Source organism: Rhagoletis pomonella, unplaced genomic scaffold (genome assembly GCF_013731165.1).
Source record: "Rhagoletis pomonella isolate Grant_MI unplaced genomic scaffold, Rhpom_1.0 Rhpom_scaffold_00007, whole genome shotgun sequence".
In the NCBI taxonomy this organism is placed as follows: Eukaryota; Metazoa; Arthropoda; class Insecta; order Diptera; family Tephritidae; genus Rhagoletis; species Rhagoletis pomonella.
This window is the reverse complement of record NW_023458561.1, coordinates 39,918,703-39,936,567: the sequence shown is the minus strand read 5'-3', so window position 1 is coordinate 39,936,567 and position 17,865 is coordinate 39,918,703. Positions and strand designations below refer to the sequence as shown.

At 35.1% G+C, this 17,865-nt stretch overlaps 1 protein-coding gene and 1 long non-coding RNA gene across 2 annotated transcripts in view; one reads left to right on the top strand and one right to left on the bottom strand.

Annotated features, from left to right (window-relative positions):
- Positions 1-7,257, top strand: part of LOC118742794 — a 13,962-nt gene extending 6,705 nt beyond the window's left edge. The window contains exon 3 of the long non-coding RNA XR_004993394.1: positions 7,106-7,257. This is a non-coding gene — a long non-coding RNA (uncharacterized LOC118742794). The remainder of the gene's footprint in view (positions 1-7,105) is intronic.
- LOC118742792 (aromatic-L-amino-acid decarboxylase) lies at positions 616-10,257 on the bottom strand. The gene is made up of 4 exons (XM_036475138.1): positions 9,989-10,257; positions 4,882-5,066; positions 3,729-4,791; positions 616-1,652 (listed from the first exon to the last, which is right to left on the bottom strand). The coding sequence occupies exons 1-4, from the start codon at positions 10,116-10,118 to the stop codon at positions 1,306-1,308; spliced, it is 1,725 nt and encodes a 574-aa protein (XP_036331031.1). The 5' UTR covers positions 10,119-10,257; the 3' UTR covers positions 616-1,305.
- Positions 10,258-17,865: the final 7,608 nt, after the last annotated feature.

Below are 17,865 nucleotides of genomic sequence, written 5' to 3'. Positions count from 1 at the left end.
TTATTTACTTTATGATTAATTAAAATTATGAATAATCAATTAATCGCACAGCCCTAGTTGAAACAAATATTTTTAAAAAGTATGCGTATTTTAAAAGAAAATTGTTTGTACATCACTATTATATACATAAGTCATTTTTAAAATAAAAGATTTTTTAAATCGATTTCATGAATTTTATTAAACAAAAATTGGCGATTTTTGGTGAAAAAAATTTCGGAAATTGCGTTGTTTTTTTTTTAACAATCTGGACACCCTGATTTATGGCGCTCCTACTGTGCCTGAGGGCGGCTAGCTTTCTGCCTTGCTCTAATGCTTGGTAATTGATTATTGGCAAAATGTTAGTAAATACATCTTTTAGTCTGTTTTTAATTAATATTTTCTTTATTAAAAATTTTTTAGAAATATAAAAATCAATAAAAAATAATAAATACATACACACATACATATGTATTTTACATAAAGTACATCATATAGTATGTATATTCGAGTAGAATTTAATAAAAATATTTTGCATACATATCTACATCCAAACATACATATTAAATAGGATGTATGTATGTATGTATGTATGTCTATAAATGAACAAAATATCTACATACATACTTATGTATTTATATCGTAGTACATATGTATATTCAATAGACGTATGCTTGTATGTTTGCAAATCAGAAAATAAATAAATAATTACAACTACATGAGTGCATAATAACAGAATGTAGATAATAATAGGAACATAAAGTGAAAAGCGATTGCTCAAGTGGAAAGTGATGATGGGTTGGTGATGAAGCTGTTAGCGACTATGTACTGAATGAATGCCAGTACCAGTCGTACAGGTTGTGATAACTATGCGCGAGATTTAAAACTAAATGCATATTCCTTCGATCATAACTGAGTTAACGGCATATTTAGCTAATGACTTTACTTTTAAATTTCCACCAAGCCTGGCCCAGTACTTTATATGAACATACATACATATATGTACTATATAACTAAAATAAATGTTTAATTTTAGCTAAAGCTGATGCATTCTTCACTTAAAATATTAAATTTAATAACTACAATACAATCATTTGGAGGTAATTCGAGCTGAAGCTGGGGGCGTGTTATATACGCGATTTCTATGTACATAAATACCTACATATTATCGATATATCTATGAAATGTGTATGTAAATGTATGTATGGGTGTATATTTATGTAATGGACTGACGCGTTCGGCGCCCGGCGCTCAGCGCTCAACGCTTAGGCCTCTTGATGCTTTAGCTTAGTTTCTGTTTTCATTTTCTGATTTCTTGCCAAACTTTGGCTAATTACTAGCCTCGTCAGCGTCCACATCTTCAATACCTTTTAATTTATTTTGTTCGGCTGTTGCTTTCATAAAACTTTGCAGCATAGCATTGGAGTCTACAACCAAAATCGGGGTACAACCATCCTTGAGATGTTCGTTTTGACTTTCGTACATCTCGCGCGATATGCTGCGTGTAAAGGAGAAACGTAATGATTTGGTGCGTGTAAGCTTCTTTTTGATTGGTGGTTTGCCGATGACAGGTTGTGGTTCCGAAACAACTTTCTCCTTTTCGGGTGTAGGCGAGAGGGCAGGTACATCGCGTAGAATGTCGTCGGCGAAGGCCCTAATTTCAGCCCAGGCATCGCCTGTAAAAGAGAGAAAAGCGAAGATATTTATTTTTTGGTTGGGTGTAGCTAAGAGACAGCAAATAATCGTCATTTTGATTTTCACTCCAATGCAAAAAAAATTAAGATGTTTTGTTTAAATAAGTAATTTTTATTTCTTTTAAATCTCTTTAAATTTTGAATATTTCCTTCAGTTATGATTCACATTTTTAAGGAATAGAAAATAATCGTTATATTTTCCCAAATATTTTCGTTAACATTTTCCGAAAATGTTTTTGAATTATGTTTGTCGATGATTTAAATTTAGAACACATAGGATTTAGCGCCAAGCGGTGTTTTGTATACTTTAAACAATCATTAAAACAAATTTGATTTTAAATTGAAAGCGATTTTTTTTTAAATATTTTTTTCTGCTCAAGAACTCAAATCGTTAACATGGAAAACCCTAAATCGACTCCGTTGTCATAATTAGCGCAACGGGGCTTGGTTCAAATCTAACCTTAAAAACCAACCAAAAATCGCAACAATGTGCTAGAAAAATTCGGTTAAATTTGGACCACGACCCCATGCGCCCAATTCGATTCACGTGTCAAAATAAATAGGAATCCATATGTACATATATATCGTCATCTGAAATGCAAAATAACGTAACATCATCGTCACTGAAATGCAACAAGTCGTAACTTATAAAAAATTCAAAATTCACTTTTTGATTGCTATGATAGATTTCATCAAATTACAACTCCCCAGATCGTTTTATGAAAAAAAAATTGTCACGACTTTTTCCATTTCAGTGGCGATGTTGTTGCGTCTTTTGCATTTCAGGTGACGATATGTATGTCGCTCCCCAGATCAAGATATTTTATTTCTGTGTGGCATGTAACCGCTAGCGCAAAGCCACAAAAACGCTAATTAAATAAGAAAGTTTAAACTCAATTTAAACGAAAAAAAAGAACTAAAAAAATTAAGCCTATTTTGATCACAAAAAAATTTAATTAAAAAATCGCCGAAAATTTATCGATAAATGAAATTTAAATAACACCGAAATATAAATAAAACTGTCGGAACTGTTCCACTATTCGATTTCAAATAAATTTCTCAAATGTGGTTTAACCACAGTATACAGTAAACCCGGATAGACAAAACAAAGAATGTAAATATGCTTATTTAACAATTTGTTTGAATGTATTCGTTGATATTTTTTCACACTTGTCTTTTTCGTTAACCCAAATGAAATCCAATTTCAATACCTTCTTATAGTGAAAAATATTTTCACAGTTGCAGTTCCTATGTCATGCTGTGTTCCGAACACAACTTTGAGTGAATAATGGGTGGCTGTCTTTGGAAAATGGTCCCATCGAGTAGGGGGTAAAACATGTATTACTTAGCTTAAAGTTAGAGCTCTGCCATTTTCAAATATACCACTCTTAGAGTGGAGACCTCCATAGCTTTTATGAAATGTGTACACAAAATTATATCTCTACGCTCGAGCAAATGCACGAAATGTTTATGCATTTGTTCAGCTGCCTATTCACATTTGAAAGAGGATAATGCATGAGTTAATGCAAATAAAGATGGTTTATGCAGATAAGCGATCCCGTTTATCAACACATATGTATACATACATACATATCAAAATATGCAGAATGTCGAGAGAAATTGGTTCGGCCGTCTCTGTTTGTAAACACGTTAACTCGAACAAAGTTTAGATCTTTCAACGAAAGTCGCTGCCGACTTTGCCTTTGGTATAATTTTGGTCAGTATTAAATTTTGGCGAAATTTGTCAATAACCAGGCCCATCTCCCATGTAGTAATTAACTATATTTTTGTTTTATTATTATTATTTTTTACGAACTTTGCTGTTGAAATTTGCATTTCAAACATTTGTGGGTACTTTTGCATCAGTCGTTGCCTATGGGTTAATGACAAAAAAATGCTATACATGCACAATATTTCATGTATTAATTTTCAAATAAACGTATTGTCAATCGCTGGTTTACTGTATACTGTGGGTTTAACCAGCTAAATCAGAAAAGCCGCATATGATTTTTACTAGAAAAAAAAATCAGTAGGAAAGTAAAACGAGTATGCACTTACTTATATGCTTCTCGGTTGCATGTTCGTATGTCACACAAAAGCGTATCACATATTTGCCATTAACCATCGACGGTATCATATGCATCTTCCCGGAGTGATTGATCTGGGCGAGCAGCTCCTGATTGTATGTGTCGGCGGCGCGCATGCGGAAGCACACCAATCCCAGGTACACATCGTTGCGCACTTCGAAGCGCTCATCCTTGCGCACGAGCATTTCGAATTTCTTCGCCAATGCCATGTGATTGCGTATGTACGCCTGTAGTCCCATAATGCCGTAAGAGCGGAAGACAAACCACAATTTCAATGCACGAAAACGACGACTCAGCGGTATGCCATAGTGTCGATAGTCTATCGCCTTCTCATGCTCATGCTGCAGATATAGTGGATTAACATTTAGCGCCGTTTTCAAGCTCATCACATCCTTCACCCACATGGCGGACGCATCAAAATTGGTGAGCAACAATTTATTAGGATTCGTATTGAAGGAGTCAGCATACTCCAGGCCCTCGGAGAATTTACGCATTTCTGGTAAAATGAAGGAATTGCCCGCATATGCGCCGTCCACATGGAACCACACATTCGGCAATTCTCTGCAAACCTTGCCAATTTCTGTGAGATTATCGAATGCACAAGCGCCTGTCGTGCCAACGGTGGCCACAACAAAGAACGGCGTCAGGCCAGCATTTGCATCATTTTGCATTGCCTGTCGCAGCAAATCGACGCGCATGCGTCCACGTTCATCAGCCTCGATAATGCGCAGCTTAACAAGCGCCATTTTTGCAGCCTTCTCTACGGAGGAATGTGCTTCCTTGCTGGCGTACGCAATCAATTGTGGCAGGAAGACGCTCTCGTGAATCTCTGAGCACATGCCTTTCAGCTTTTGTATGGCGCGTGAACGGGCAGTGATCATGCAGACAAGCGTGCATTCGGAGGCGGAACCTTGGAGTGCGCCACCGCCGCGACTGCCGGGTAGATCGCTGATGAAGCCCTTGGGTAAGCCAAGCGCCTTCGCATACCAGTCGAGTACTATGGTTTCTAGTTCTGTGGAGGCGGGGCAGGAGGCCTGTTTTTGGAATCGTAAAAAGAAGTGGGAATATTAGCATATTTCATTTCATTTGATTAAATTAAATTACTCCTGAATTTTACAACTTACCCATGAAAAACCGATTGAGCCAATCGCTGCGCTCAGCATATCACCCAAAATGGAGGGGAACGAATTGCCTGCGGGAAAGTATGCAAAAAATTTCGGATGATTCCAATGCACTACGCCAGGCATAACCTTTTCCTCGAAGTCAGCTAGAACATCTTCGAATTTTTCTGGTTTTAGTGGCGCTTTGGCTGTGAACGAGATATGTATGAAGAAACGGGCAGAGTTAGAGGAGTGCAGAAGGCAAAAAATTAAACACATGTCGATAAATAAATAAACAATTTGCATAATTAAATATTTAATACGATTGTTGGCATTGAGAGAAGCTGGAGATATGCCATTGCAGTGATTGAGATGTGCGTGCGGTACATCGACACACACACACACACACACACACAAACATACTTATTTATTTGTATGCAAATATGCGCGAAGAAAATGTTTACGCCCACAAATTAAGTGTGCGCCCGGCATGTTTCTAGTTAGTACAAGTATCTTTAATATTTCAATTAACACTTTCGTGTTTTTTTCTTGTTCACAGATACACGCATACATATGTACATTAGGGTGCATCATCAAAAAAAAAAACATGCAGGTTTTCCGCCTGAATTATAAAATTTATTATGTTTTAAGACTTCCGCCAAAAGATTTCGGAAATATACCTCCAAAACCTTTTAGGCCCAAACTCGTCCATCTTCTGAGTTTATTTTTTAACCGACTTCCAAAAAAGGAGGAGGTTATCAGTTCGTCGGAATATTTTTTTTTTTTTTTTTATGTATGTTACCGCATATCTTTGGACCACGTCAACCGATTTCGATAATTCTTTTTGCATCGGAAAGGTAGTGTCTCAGAGGTGGTCCCATACTAATCTGGTTCAGTGGATCATGAGATATATATATATATATATTTTTTTTTTATATGGGAGTTGAAGTCGGTTTTTGTTTTGCTAAAAATTACTTGTTAGAAAATATATTTTTGAAAACTAATTTTATTTATAAAAACTCGATTTTTGAAGGTATTTCCTGCTCAGCTAAATCTTAATATTGTTCAGAAATATTCTGGTGGAAGTCTTAAAATATAATAAGTTTTATAATTCCGATGGAAACACAGTGCCTATTATTTTTTGTAAGGAGAGTGATGCACCCTATTGTACATACTTACATGTACTACATATGTATGCATGCGCGCATATGAACTTATTTAGTACCACACGGCGTATGATGAGCTAATTGGGCGCTAGTATATTAACAAATTGGCAGATACCGAATAGAGATGTTTCTTTATATTCGGCAGATCTACAGTGTATGTAGTATTTATATTTATCTAACAAAAACAAGCCCATGACTGCTGTTAAATACATTAATAAAATTTGCATGCGCGCATGAATGAAGTATGAGTACATATCTACATATGTATGTACGTAAGTGAGCGTGTACGTAGGCACACACACGCTGCCGTAAATATAGATAGGGACTCAACATTTTAGCAAGTTTTGGCTACTTTTATTTAGTTTATTAAATGTTTTTTTTTTTTATTTTTAACCGATTTTAACATTTTTATGTATGTGCATATGTTCTTGGATAACTTTGGACCACGTAAAAGAAGGTTGATACCTCAAGGGCGGTCCCATACTAATCTGATTTAGTTCCGATCATTGGATCATGATCATCAAAATTTCAAAATTTTTGTTCGGGAATTAAAAAACAAAACGTTTAGGTTTGCGCATAAAATTTTATTAAAGTAAGTGCAAGTTTGAAGTGGCTGCAAAATACCGTTGGTTTTTGTATTTTTATTTTTTTTGTTGACGGTGTTATGCATTTTTTTCATACAAAGAATACCGAATTTTTCTTTGTGGCATATGGAGAAAATGAGCAAGACCTTCAAAAAAAAAAAACTGCCAAAAATTAACTGTAAGTTCAAGCTACAAACTTACACTTTATTATACTATAAAAGCTCGAAATTTTTCAAATATACTTTTGTACGAAATTCGGCTTTTTATTTTATAACTAGCTATACTTTCATAAAAAATAATAAACAGTAAATAAACAAAAGAAAAATAGCCAAAACTTGCTAAAATGTCGGCGCGTCCCTATTTATATTTTCGCCACTATATGAATATTTTGTACATAAATTTTCCTTTGCTGGCAGTAGGATTAAGAATGTCATTCCTTTCATTGGCCGCGCCGTTAATAATAATTTAATAAGTGGTGTTTATTGTTGTTTGTTGCAGTTATTTGTTGCCCGCTAATTGGATATTTATTTGCGACCACTTACTCATTTTTCTATTTATCTACTGATGTGCGCATACTTTTCGACTAACTGTTGACTTTTGTGGCGTGCGGCTCATGCATGACAACGGAGAGCAGTGTTAAATTCAAAGAAGTTCAATTGTGGTTTGTAGTTGTTGTTTTAGTTTACCAAAAAAAAAAAAAAAAAAACTGCGTTAGCATGTAAGTTTTGCTTGTCCTAAAAAATAAAACCCACACAATTTTGTCGCCCCCACATTTATGAATGCGCTTTTATATTAATAATTATTTGTTGGTATACTTTCTAAAATCTTACTACTTCGAATATTTTCTCTTTTCATGAAATTTGTAAATTTATTTTAAATTCAGTTTTGCACTCAAATGGTCGCTGAAAAGTAGTCTTGCAGTTTTTTGCTTATAGCTTTCTGTTGTAAGTTTTAACTGCTGTTAATTGAAATGCATAAGTGAAGCTCGTGGGGTCGATGGGATTTTCCCAGCTTATCACCATCAAAAAGTTCTCTAATATAAATATACGTCTTGCGCAAAAGGATTGACGTTGCAACAACCTGCCGGTAACAAGCGTCCTTTAGTCTAGAACTTCTACCCTAGACCAGGAAAGGATGCCCCCAATGCTGTCAATACGGATTGAATGTCAACCCTAACAAGGCTAACATAGTTCCTTTCTCTAAGGCTAAACCCTTCTCTAAAAATTTAAATATCTGGGTGTCAAGCTCAAATCGTACTCGCACCTGAATAAAGCTATTCAAAAGGCCAGATCTCCATTTGGAGCTGCGAAACTAAAGCGAAAAACTTGTGCGACGGACCTAAATTGGCTAGCTGGATGGACGAAACCATTTTTAACAAATATTTTAATTTACATCCCGTCTGGTGGAGGAAAACAGACACGAAGTCCAAACTCCGACGACTTGCCTGCTTGGATATTACAAATGCAATGAGAGCAGCACCGACCGCGGCTCCCTGCTTTGAGCACTCATCGCATCCAGAAGCAGGGTATACCCCCAAGAGTACCAGTACAAAGCGGAATTAAGGGTATTAAAGTGGCAGGCATTCATAGACCCAGGACTCATCACTGGTCTGCTATGGACCTCCGTTGGGTAAAATTTCTATATTTGGGTGAAAAAGGAAGCGCAATCTTACTGGGCAAATATAGATGGTAACAGACTGGCTAAATCCACCATCCTGGAAAAATGTATCAACAAGGAAAACTAAAGTACTCCTTTACCTTAATGGGCACATTTTAAGAATGATTAAAGACTTGTCAAACCTTCGTATTGTTTGCTCCGACCAGTGCAGTTTGTGTGTCATGAGGAACAGGATACAGCAATGCTCATTATATGCAAGGTTGAAATACCACTATGACAAATCAGAAAACGGAAGACCTCGTAGGTAGGCCAAGAAAAGATATCATCAGGTTAACATTTATGATTAGAGACATTGGCCCTTTAGTGAACATGCAGCAAAAATGGTTGTCCCGTACAACCCAAGGAGGGAGAAGCCGTAGCTGTAAGGAAACGACGAAAGTAAGGAAACAGTCTCACATTATGTATTATGTTTGCAAGTGCCCAGCACTGACAGATAAAATTCATGAGGCAATATTATGAAAATTTCTAAGTGCTTCATTACTAACCTAGGTAGATTTATCAATTGGTTTGAAGGTATCAATCAAAACGCGACATCAGATAATACATATTTGGTATAAGAGGTTCCAGTAAAAGGGTCTAAAAATTGCGCTTACAGCGCTCATTGTGATATTGGTCAATGCCTAGGCCACTCTACTACCAATCAACCTTACAATATCGCAATTTGTCTATTTTCGGAAGCCAGTTACATATTAGAAGTTTAAAATTTCCATTTTTTTTTTTTTTAAATTCTTCCACGAGGAATTGAACAGGCTTCGTTTCAGTCTAAAGGCCGATCAATTTTGAAGAAAGTGGTGAAACTAAAGGAAATATTTTGGCCGCTTCTTTTATCAAACCTCACGAAAATTGTTTTGTTTTTTTTATTCACTTGAATAGCCGCGTTTGACGCAAACAAGTGCTAAGATTGAACCAACAAAAGTAGTGATGGGTACTCCTTAATGCCAATGTTTGGCAGACCCTGTTCTGTTCTTGCCACTTTTTTTCTCGGGCAGAAAAGGCTGGCATTCATCAAACTTCGCAAGATTTGCAAAACAACTTTATTTTAATTTTTTTTATCAAGTGGTTTAACGGCAAAAATAATTTTTTTTACTTATTTTCAATTCAATTGGTGGCCATATTAAGTAAGAAATTAAATATATATAAATTACAATCGCAAACTTTCTTGAAAGCGGCTGAACAATTACACTTTTTTCCACCTTGGCCCTTGTTACCGCGATTTTGTGAAAACGATATCACTGGTTACAATGCTAAGTAATCTTACTTCATAGATTTTTTTTTATTTTTTGTAATTAACTTAATTTAATTTATCAGGTACTTAATTAATTTTTTTCTTTAAATTACGTTAATTTTATATGAAAATTGACAGAATATAAAAACTCATTTTCCATTTACATTGCTGGTGAAACCGGTATTAATAAATTTTTTTTTAAATTTCATTTTAATTTAATTTTTGGTACTGCATTTCACTTTAAAATTTTTTTTCTTTAATTTAATTGCTTATGTTTCTGTTAATTTTTTACCTTACATTTTTTATTTTTTTTTATTTTTTACATCGCCATATTCATCAATTTAAGTAGCATAGTCACCTAACGTTTTATCAACCGCAATGGCATTTAAAACTACAGTTCTATCAAGTCATTGCCATCTGATTTTGCTAATTAATACGCTATACACGTATATACATACATATCTTTTTTTGTTTTTTACCTGGTATCAGTAATTTTAGATATCCTGGATCCAAAGTTGGCGCCACATCGCGCTGTTCAATTTTTTGCGCATAATCACAAATGTAATCCACCATATCCTTGCCGTATTTTCGAAACTCTTCAGCATTCATATTTATTTGTGTGTTTTTGTTTTGTTTTGGTGTTTAATTAATTAACTACTTCTTATTGAACTATTAATACTTTTGAAAAAACCTTGTAAGTTCTTTGATTTTTGGTTTATTTATTTATTTTTTTTTGGTTTTGTACTAAATTCGCTGGCACTTTTATTTTCACCTCAAATGTCACTTTAATAAAATTCCTTTACTTGATTTGATGCACTTTATTTCACTTTTTCATCACAGCGCGATAATTTCTTTATTTGATCTTTACTATGTTTGATGCCCACTAGTTATCGGCGCGATTTTTTTATTTTTATTTCTATGAGTAAGTTTTACTTTGAAGAGTGGTCCGAACAGATTCTTACCACTTCCTTTTCACGAATGACTTAACCTTTGTTCAATTGATCGTCTTTATATTGGCAAGCATATGAACGAATACGTTCGATTGGTGGAGATCGTTGCTTCGTAGATGTGGGCTCGATCAGTTCGCTCGATTGCGCGATCGCTTTCTGCTCTACGCTTTGCATATTTGCGGGATTGTGTTTGTGCTACAGGTACTGTTTATACATACATATACATCCATAGGTACTCTTGGCATGGCTAACAATATTTGATTGCCTCTAAAGCGATCGATCGTCACCTCCTCGTCGACGCAGCCATTTAAGCGGGGGCAGCATGAGCGCGTGATCATTGATCATTAGGGCTGCCACACGATCGCCGCAAAAGCGAAGGCACATGCTAGCGTGTGGAACGTCGCGAACACTCTATATTAGTGCCGGTAACACACAACGTCATTGCTACCGAAGAACGAGTAAATACATACATACATACATACATACTATGTGGCTATTAGCTGCTCAAGTAGCTGGTTTAGATAGTATCTCCCTCCATTCATTCCCTATTTAGTTGTTCACGCTTGTGTCTGTTGGCGCGATCATTTGTATAATCAATCATTTAATTGAGATTTGGAATCCCCACGATGAATATGTATGTATGTATGTATGAGAACACATGCAAATAAGTATAGTCTCAGGCAGTGGTATCCAATCGAGTTCGCACCGAGGGCTACTTTGAAACTATTGATATGCTTTGCTGCGGGCACCGCCTAAATTAACTTCAATCTTAATTGATCCCTATAAAAAACTTTATTTATTAATAAAATTTATACAGCTAGCTATAATAAAGGAATTCACATTAATAAAGAACATTCGTTGCATTGTGACAACAACAATTTGCTCTTAATTGATAAAGCAGGGTTTCCATTATGATTCATAAATCGATTTTTTGTAAAAAGATAACATAACACTGGTTCCATAGAGATCATTTCGTCACTTGAAATTCAAAAATGTGTAACTAATATTAGGGCGTCTAAAATACAGGTCACGAGCTACTAGGCGCCCGCGAACTACCGATTGGACAGCACTGGTCTCCGGCTTTCCGTACGTAAAATTGCCTCCCGCCGTAAAGGCGATGTCAGATAAAACTTTTGCTTCGCGTTGCGTGACAGATTCGCTTTGACAGATAAGATGAAATGTATGAAAATGCAGAAAGCATGTCACACAGATTGTTTCAGCTGCAGCGCGAAGCGAAAAGATGGCCAACTCCCATCTTTTTGCGCGCGTTAACAATCAGCCGGTTTAATATTTATTTTGTTTCGCCGAAATTCGAGTTTTCGTGCAGAAACATAGAAATTAATTACATTGCTGATATTTGTAAAGCTAAATAAAGAAAATCCACAGCAATTTTGACGAGTAAAAAAGCAGTACAAAATTGTTTTCTTGGCGTTCATTATGGCATACCTTTTGCGTCTGGCGCTTTGCAGGCAAAGTTATAAATGTCACGCAAAGCCACACAGTTTTATCTGGCATCAGCTTAAGAATTGTAGCTACATGTGTGTTACATATACATATATTTAACAATTAGAAAGATTTATGTAAAAACCTTAATTGTGAATGAAGAAACCAGGAATGTACAAAAATGGAGTCTTTTGTATGTAGTTGGATATGATTTTTCGCACAGAGTGGAAATTTAATTTTCTTTTGTGTGTATGTGGATATACATATACATACATACATACATAAGTATGTCGCGGAAACAAATTCATTGCACAAATGAAAAGTTATTAAAATGTTCATGACGTTTTCAAATGTAGCTATATACACATAAATATGTACACATGTACATACATATGTGTATGCTCTGCGCGCTGAAAATTGGATGCTTGCGTGTCTCGACGAACAATTGTATCATTACTTAATTAACCCCAATAAAATATTTCAACGTGCAAAGCAAACGCTTAGCGATTTCTCATAAAAATTACGAAATCTGATTTTTCTTGTACCTACATACATACATATCTAATAAAAAAAAAATTACCGAACCATAAATTGCGTTGCTGCAAAAAGTGGGGGGAAAAAACGCAAAATTGGAAGGGTTTTATACTGACCATAAAATGATATCGTTCTGACGGCCAAAAATATTGACGAGATCGAGCTTACTAATTAGTGGGTGTAAAATATGTGACCAGGTCAATTAGTAGTGGAGCTCAACATCATGCTCAGCCCTTGTTCCAGGCGGAATCTCACCTTGGGCCCGTCAGAAGGCATCTCATCTAACTGAACCACCATGGCATTCACAAGTAGACTGTCACTAAGTACACTTACTCCTATCACCACCTACTTGTCCAGACTAGAAGCCGACGTACTCAATGCATGTCCGGCATGAAAAGGCTCCTTCGACGACACCAGCCACCTAATCACTTTCACATGTGAACTTTTTGTGACTTTTTCTTACTTCCTCTTTCGTCACAAAAAGAGCCCCTCAAATTTAGTGACTAGGGAAATTGATCTTATTTAAAATTCTGACTCAAGCTCTGACTAGTCTGTTCGCTTGGCTCATTTAACTCTATTCCCATGTGTTCTGGCACCCACAATAGATGTATTTAGTTATTGTAGCTTGCAAAGGAGTTAAGTTTCTCTATGCACTCAGCGAAGACTGGCGCTGATGTTACCTCGTTAGATGAAATAGGCTTGAGTTTCTCCTTGAGTTCGCTTTTCCGTCTGCTCTGAAATATGAACTGCATGGACAATAAAACCTTTCTAAATTAATTTTCTTTGCCAGCGCAATCTATAAAAATTCAAGGAATTAGTAGACAATAATCGTTAATGTTTTCATATGTTCTCACGTTTCACGCTAAGACGTGTTACGTACGTACGCCCATATGGTTGTACGTATTGTAAGTTTGTTCCTTAGCACATAAATTACATTTAGATTGTGAGTGTTAAATTGCTAACCTGACATGTTTCAGAAAAACAACATTTTTATTGTATAACACATATAAATCTCGCCATAGCATGTCTCGTATAATTAATGGACGCGTAAATTATATTTGGCATGTAGCACGCTTATATTTGTATGTATGTATGTACATAAATACCAACATACAGCAAACATACGTACATTGCCTCTATGTATCAAACGGTTAGCAAATTAACATAAAAATACCTTTGCTAATAGCTAAAAAATTATTTAATAACTTAATTTAGATGGAATGTTTCATTGCAGGGAAAGTTTTTGTTGCGATGTTTTATTGTTATTCTTTAATAATATAAATGCATAAAATTTCCGTTCCTGCAGGAAACATGCAATACTCGTTACTATGCAGGTTTACAATAGAACCATTTTTTTCAAAACAGGTTATAAAAAACACGTACGGAGACACGTACACTTAATTTTGTGTTGTAGATTACGGATCTGCATACCGTTTTTCTAGATCACGTAATTTTTCCAAGATATTTTCATTTTAAGTTTGCATTATGAATTAAAAAATCAAATTTTAACATTGAAAATTTTACTCATACGCTATGTATGTATCTACGTGTATGACCATGTACATACATGGCGTATGAGTAACATTCTCTCCTGCTCACATTTCATTAAAAAAATTATTACGCTTTCTCCTTTGACCATTCACAACTTTTTTATTTATCCTTCTTCGTTAGTAGTATATTTGTTTTTTTTTTGTAAAAGAACAGACTTTAATACAAATAAAAAATAAAATTACAAAATAACTGTTATTACAAGTTAGCTTGTGAACTATGAAGTTTCAAGTCTCCAGGACATCGGGAAGTTGGTCAAAAATAGATTGAAAGATTTGCCCCTAACAAACTTGAAACTTCATAGTTGGCTCAGAACCCGATGACAATGCAACACGACAGATGTGTTAATCCGATAGGTGGCGCGCGAGCCGATATATTTCAAAAAGCCCTGTTTACTGCCCGATTTGGTTTATATTTAGAACGTTCATATGTATATTAACTACATAAAAAGGAATAACTTCACCGATGCGTGGCGCTCGAATCGATATATTAGGAAAATCAGTATTATGGTTCGATTTCGTCCATGCATAGAAAGATTGCTTTAAAAATATTTGTTTTTACTATTAACTAATTTTTTAACTTTCTCCCTGTTAGAATTGAATTTTTTATTCATAAAAGTGAAAATATCTTGGGTAAATGACCTGGGGGAGATTCTGTAACCAGTTAGCGACAATTTTTGGATCGGTATCGCTTTTGTTGACATATAATATGAATATTTTTACGTCAAAAAGTGCGATAGCGATTCGAAAATTGTCGCTAAAATGCTTCTTTAACGACAGCTACTACTGCCTAGAAAATACTGCAGTTGATGAAGAGTTTCATGCAAAAGCCTCCTTAGCAAGCCTTCCGTCAAACTTAGACCCGACCCATCGGTGCCTTCTTCCAATCGCTTCCTAGGAAAAAAGTCAAAGCCTCTTCGAATATAACTTGATTATCGGAAAGATTGCGGTGAACGTATCCAAAACGAGTCGGCCTTCCTAGAATTTATAGCGAGTATACTGTTCGTAGACCACCTAGTCACCAGGTTCAAGTGTCATTGGATCAGATCATGAAGGGTATCCAGGGTAACCTCAATATAGCGACAAATGGATAATTTTGGGGAAAAAAAGTTGTAACAGTATCTGTAAAATTCGGTGTAACCGTCAACATATTCAGAATTCGTTATGTAAATAATCTTGGGCCAACATTACTTTACACAGAGGCTTTTGCTAAAAATTGATTCGTTATGTGGAAAATTTCGCTATAACCAGGTTCTTTCAGGGGGCTCAGCAACATTTTTTTTTTTGAGTTTTTCATTTTATCAAGGTTCAGAATTCCCCCATCAGTTTAAACCAGCATTTTTCGATTTATCGTATCGTATATCTAAACAAATAACATTTATTTTTAACACAATGAAACTTTGTCCTAAAGTCGCGTATGCTGTTGATGTAATGAGATTAGTTTAATTTGTCGGTTCAAAGTGCAAATCACTCGGTTGTTTTACAAATTGGCCAATACAACAATTATAAAAAAATAGTAAACATATAAGTAAGCTTGTATAAAACACCGTCAGGCAAATTACAGATAATGCTTCTTTTTCTTATTTGGCACTACAGCTAGCTAATGCTTAGCAAAAGCAAGTTTGGTTTGAGCAACTTTTTGTTGCATACCAAAGCGAGTTTACTGGATTTTTATGCTCAGCGCTAATGAACTGAAGTGTAATTTTCTGTAATGAAATCAATCAATCTTACATTTTAATAGGGGATGCCCCCGTCAAAGGCGTTACTATTTTTTTTTTATTGGATTGATTGCTTTTATATCCGGCGCAGTAGTTTTCGGTGTGGGAAAATTTCGCCAACCCATTTAAAATGATTTCATCGATTTCTGCAAACTTTGCAAATCTGTTCGGGGTGAACTCCGCTCAATTAGGTTTTTGACTTGGCAAAGTCCTATGGTGCTTTGCCAGTGCTGGAATGATTTGGGCTCAGTGGAAGTTGAGGCTGTTACTTTCCCAACTTTCCTAGCCTCTATTTACATGTGACCCCACGATGTAGAAAGACAGAGATGGCGCATTCAGCAGTACCGCTACTTTGGTTTTGGCGAATTTCACAGAATCAGCTGTTCGTGTGACGTCAGCATAGAATTGTCCGCGATAAGTTTGTTCTCGTACGAATAGTTACTAATAAATATTACTAGTTTTTGCTAATGAACATTTTTAACTATAAAAATGCAGAAACTATTTGCTAAGAACTCGCGTTACTAATTTCTGCTAGCTTAGTGTTTCATTATTCTTCTTTATTTCGCTATTTCTGGGCGTAATATGAAAATTTTCTTTGATCTTCAATTTTCTGTTTAAAAAGTAGATGAACACAACTACCTTAACTCTGTAATTTTGAATCCAAGACGCCACACTGGCAGCGCATGCATTGCCGCAACTGATAAAATTCGCCCAACTCTCTCCTTTTGACGCGCGTCAGTGCAAAAAAAAAAAAACAATGTATGAAACGAATTCAAACCAGCTGACTTTTCGCCAATCAAATCGAGCCATTTTGTTTGCGACAACGTTTTCATTGTGCTGTCTCGCCAGGTTCGGTACGTATTGTCAGTCAAAAGCATCCCTGTGACGCAAAAAAAATTTCTATCTGGCGAGGCATTTATAATGCTAATTTTTAGGCACACTTTCCTGTGATAGAACGAAACCAAGTAACTTAGTTTGTAAAAAGTGGATAAAATTGGGGTTTTGTGAATTAATTTTTTGTTTTGTCCATATGTATATTAGGGTGCCCATCGAATTTTTTTTTCATTTTCTTCCTTTTTATGAGACACATTATTGCCTATTTTTTGTATTTTTTTTAAATCATTTAGAGGTAGGGATTTGCCATTTTAGGTCAGAAAATATGGTTTTGTAGATTTATCAGTTTTTGAGTGACTATTTTTCATTCAATTCAAAGATCGAACATGTTGTGAGAAGAGGCCTTTAAAGTGATGTATAATAATCAATTGTCAGACTTGGATTGTTGGGAGTTTTCATCGGGCAAATAAAGAAAAAAAAAACATTTTTTTCACAGGAGATCTGATATTCATTTCGATAATTTTCGGCATTTGAAATTTATCAGCGATTTTTGGAATTCCCGTGCTGCTAAGTGTAGTATGTACTTATCATAACTATACGCCCACTTATTTATTAAGAAGTTTTGACCATTTATATTTTTATTAATTAATTTTTTATTATTTTTCTGTCATTTTATAACAAAAAGCATATAAATCCAACTTTCAGACCTTGTCAAAAAAAATCTACGAAATTTCAACAAAATTTCACGCTTTTTTGAAATTTTTTGTTGACAGAAAATGAGTGACACCTTCAAAAAAAAAAAAAAAAAAAATGCCAACGGTATTTTGTAGCAACTTCAAACTCGCACTTTATTATACTCGAATCGAAAATTGCATACCAAAAAAGTTTTAAGAAATAATGTATTTTTTTTTTTTATTTCTGTACAAGGTTCGAAACACGGATTCATATGGTTTTTGTTATAGAATGAACTATGTTATTACATAAAAAAAATATTGAAATAAACAAAGAAAAATATAAACAGTTCTGATAAGAGCTATAGATATTAAAAAAAAAATTCACTTGAAAATCTCAGTACCCTAGAAAGTTATACTTCGTCAAATTAACGACGCATTACTTGTTTAAAGCGCAAACTCCGCGTAGAATTTGACCTAAAACTAAAAATTTATAATTACTAAAAGAAACTAGAAATCTTATAACCTCCCTTAAATTCTATTAAATACCTTGATGTGTACATATATATTTATTGCTTTCACAAAGGTTCTCAAAAATGTTGCACAAACTATTATCTTGCTCTCAGGTGCAAAGGGTTGAATCTATGCTTTTCTCCTTC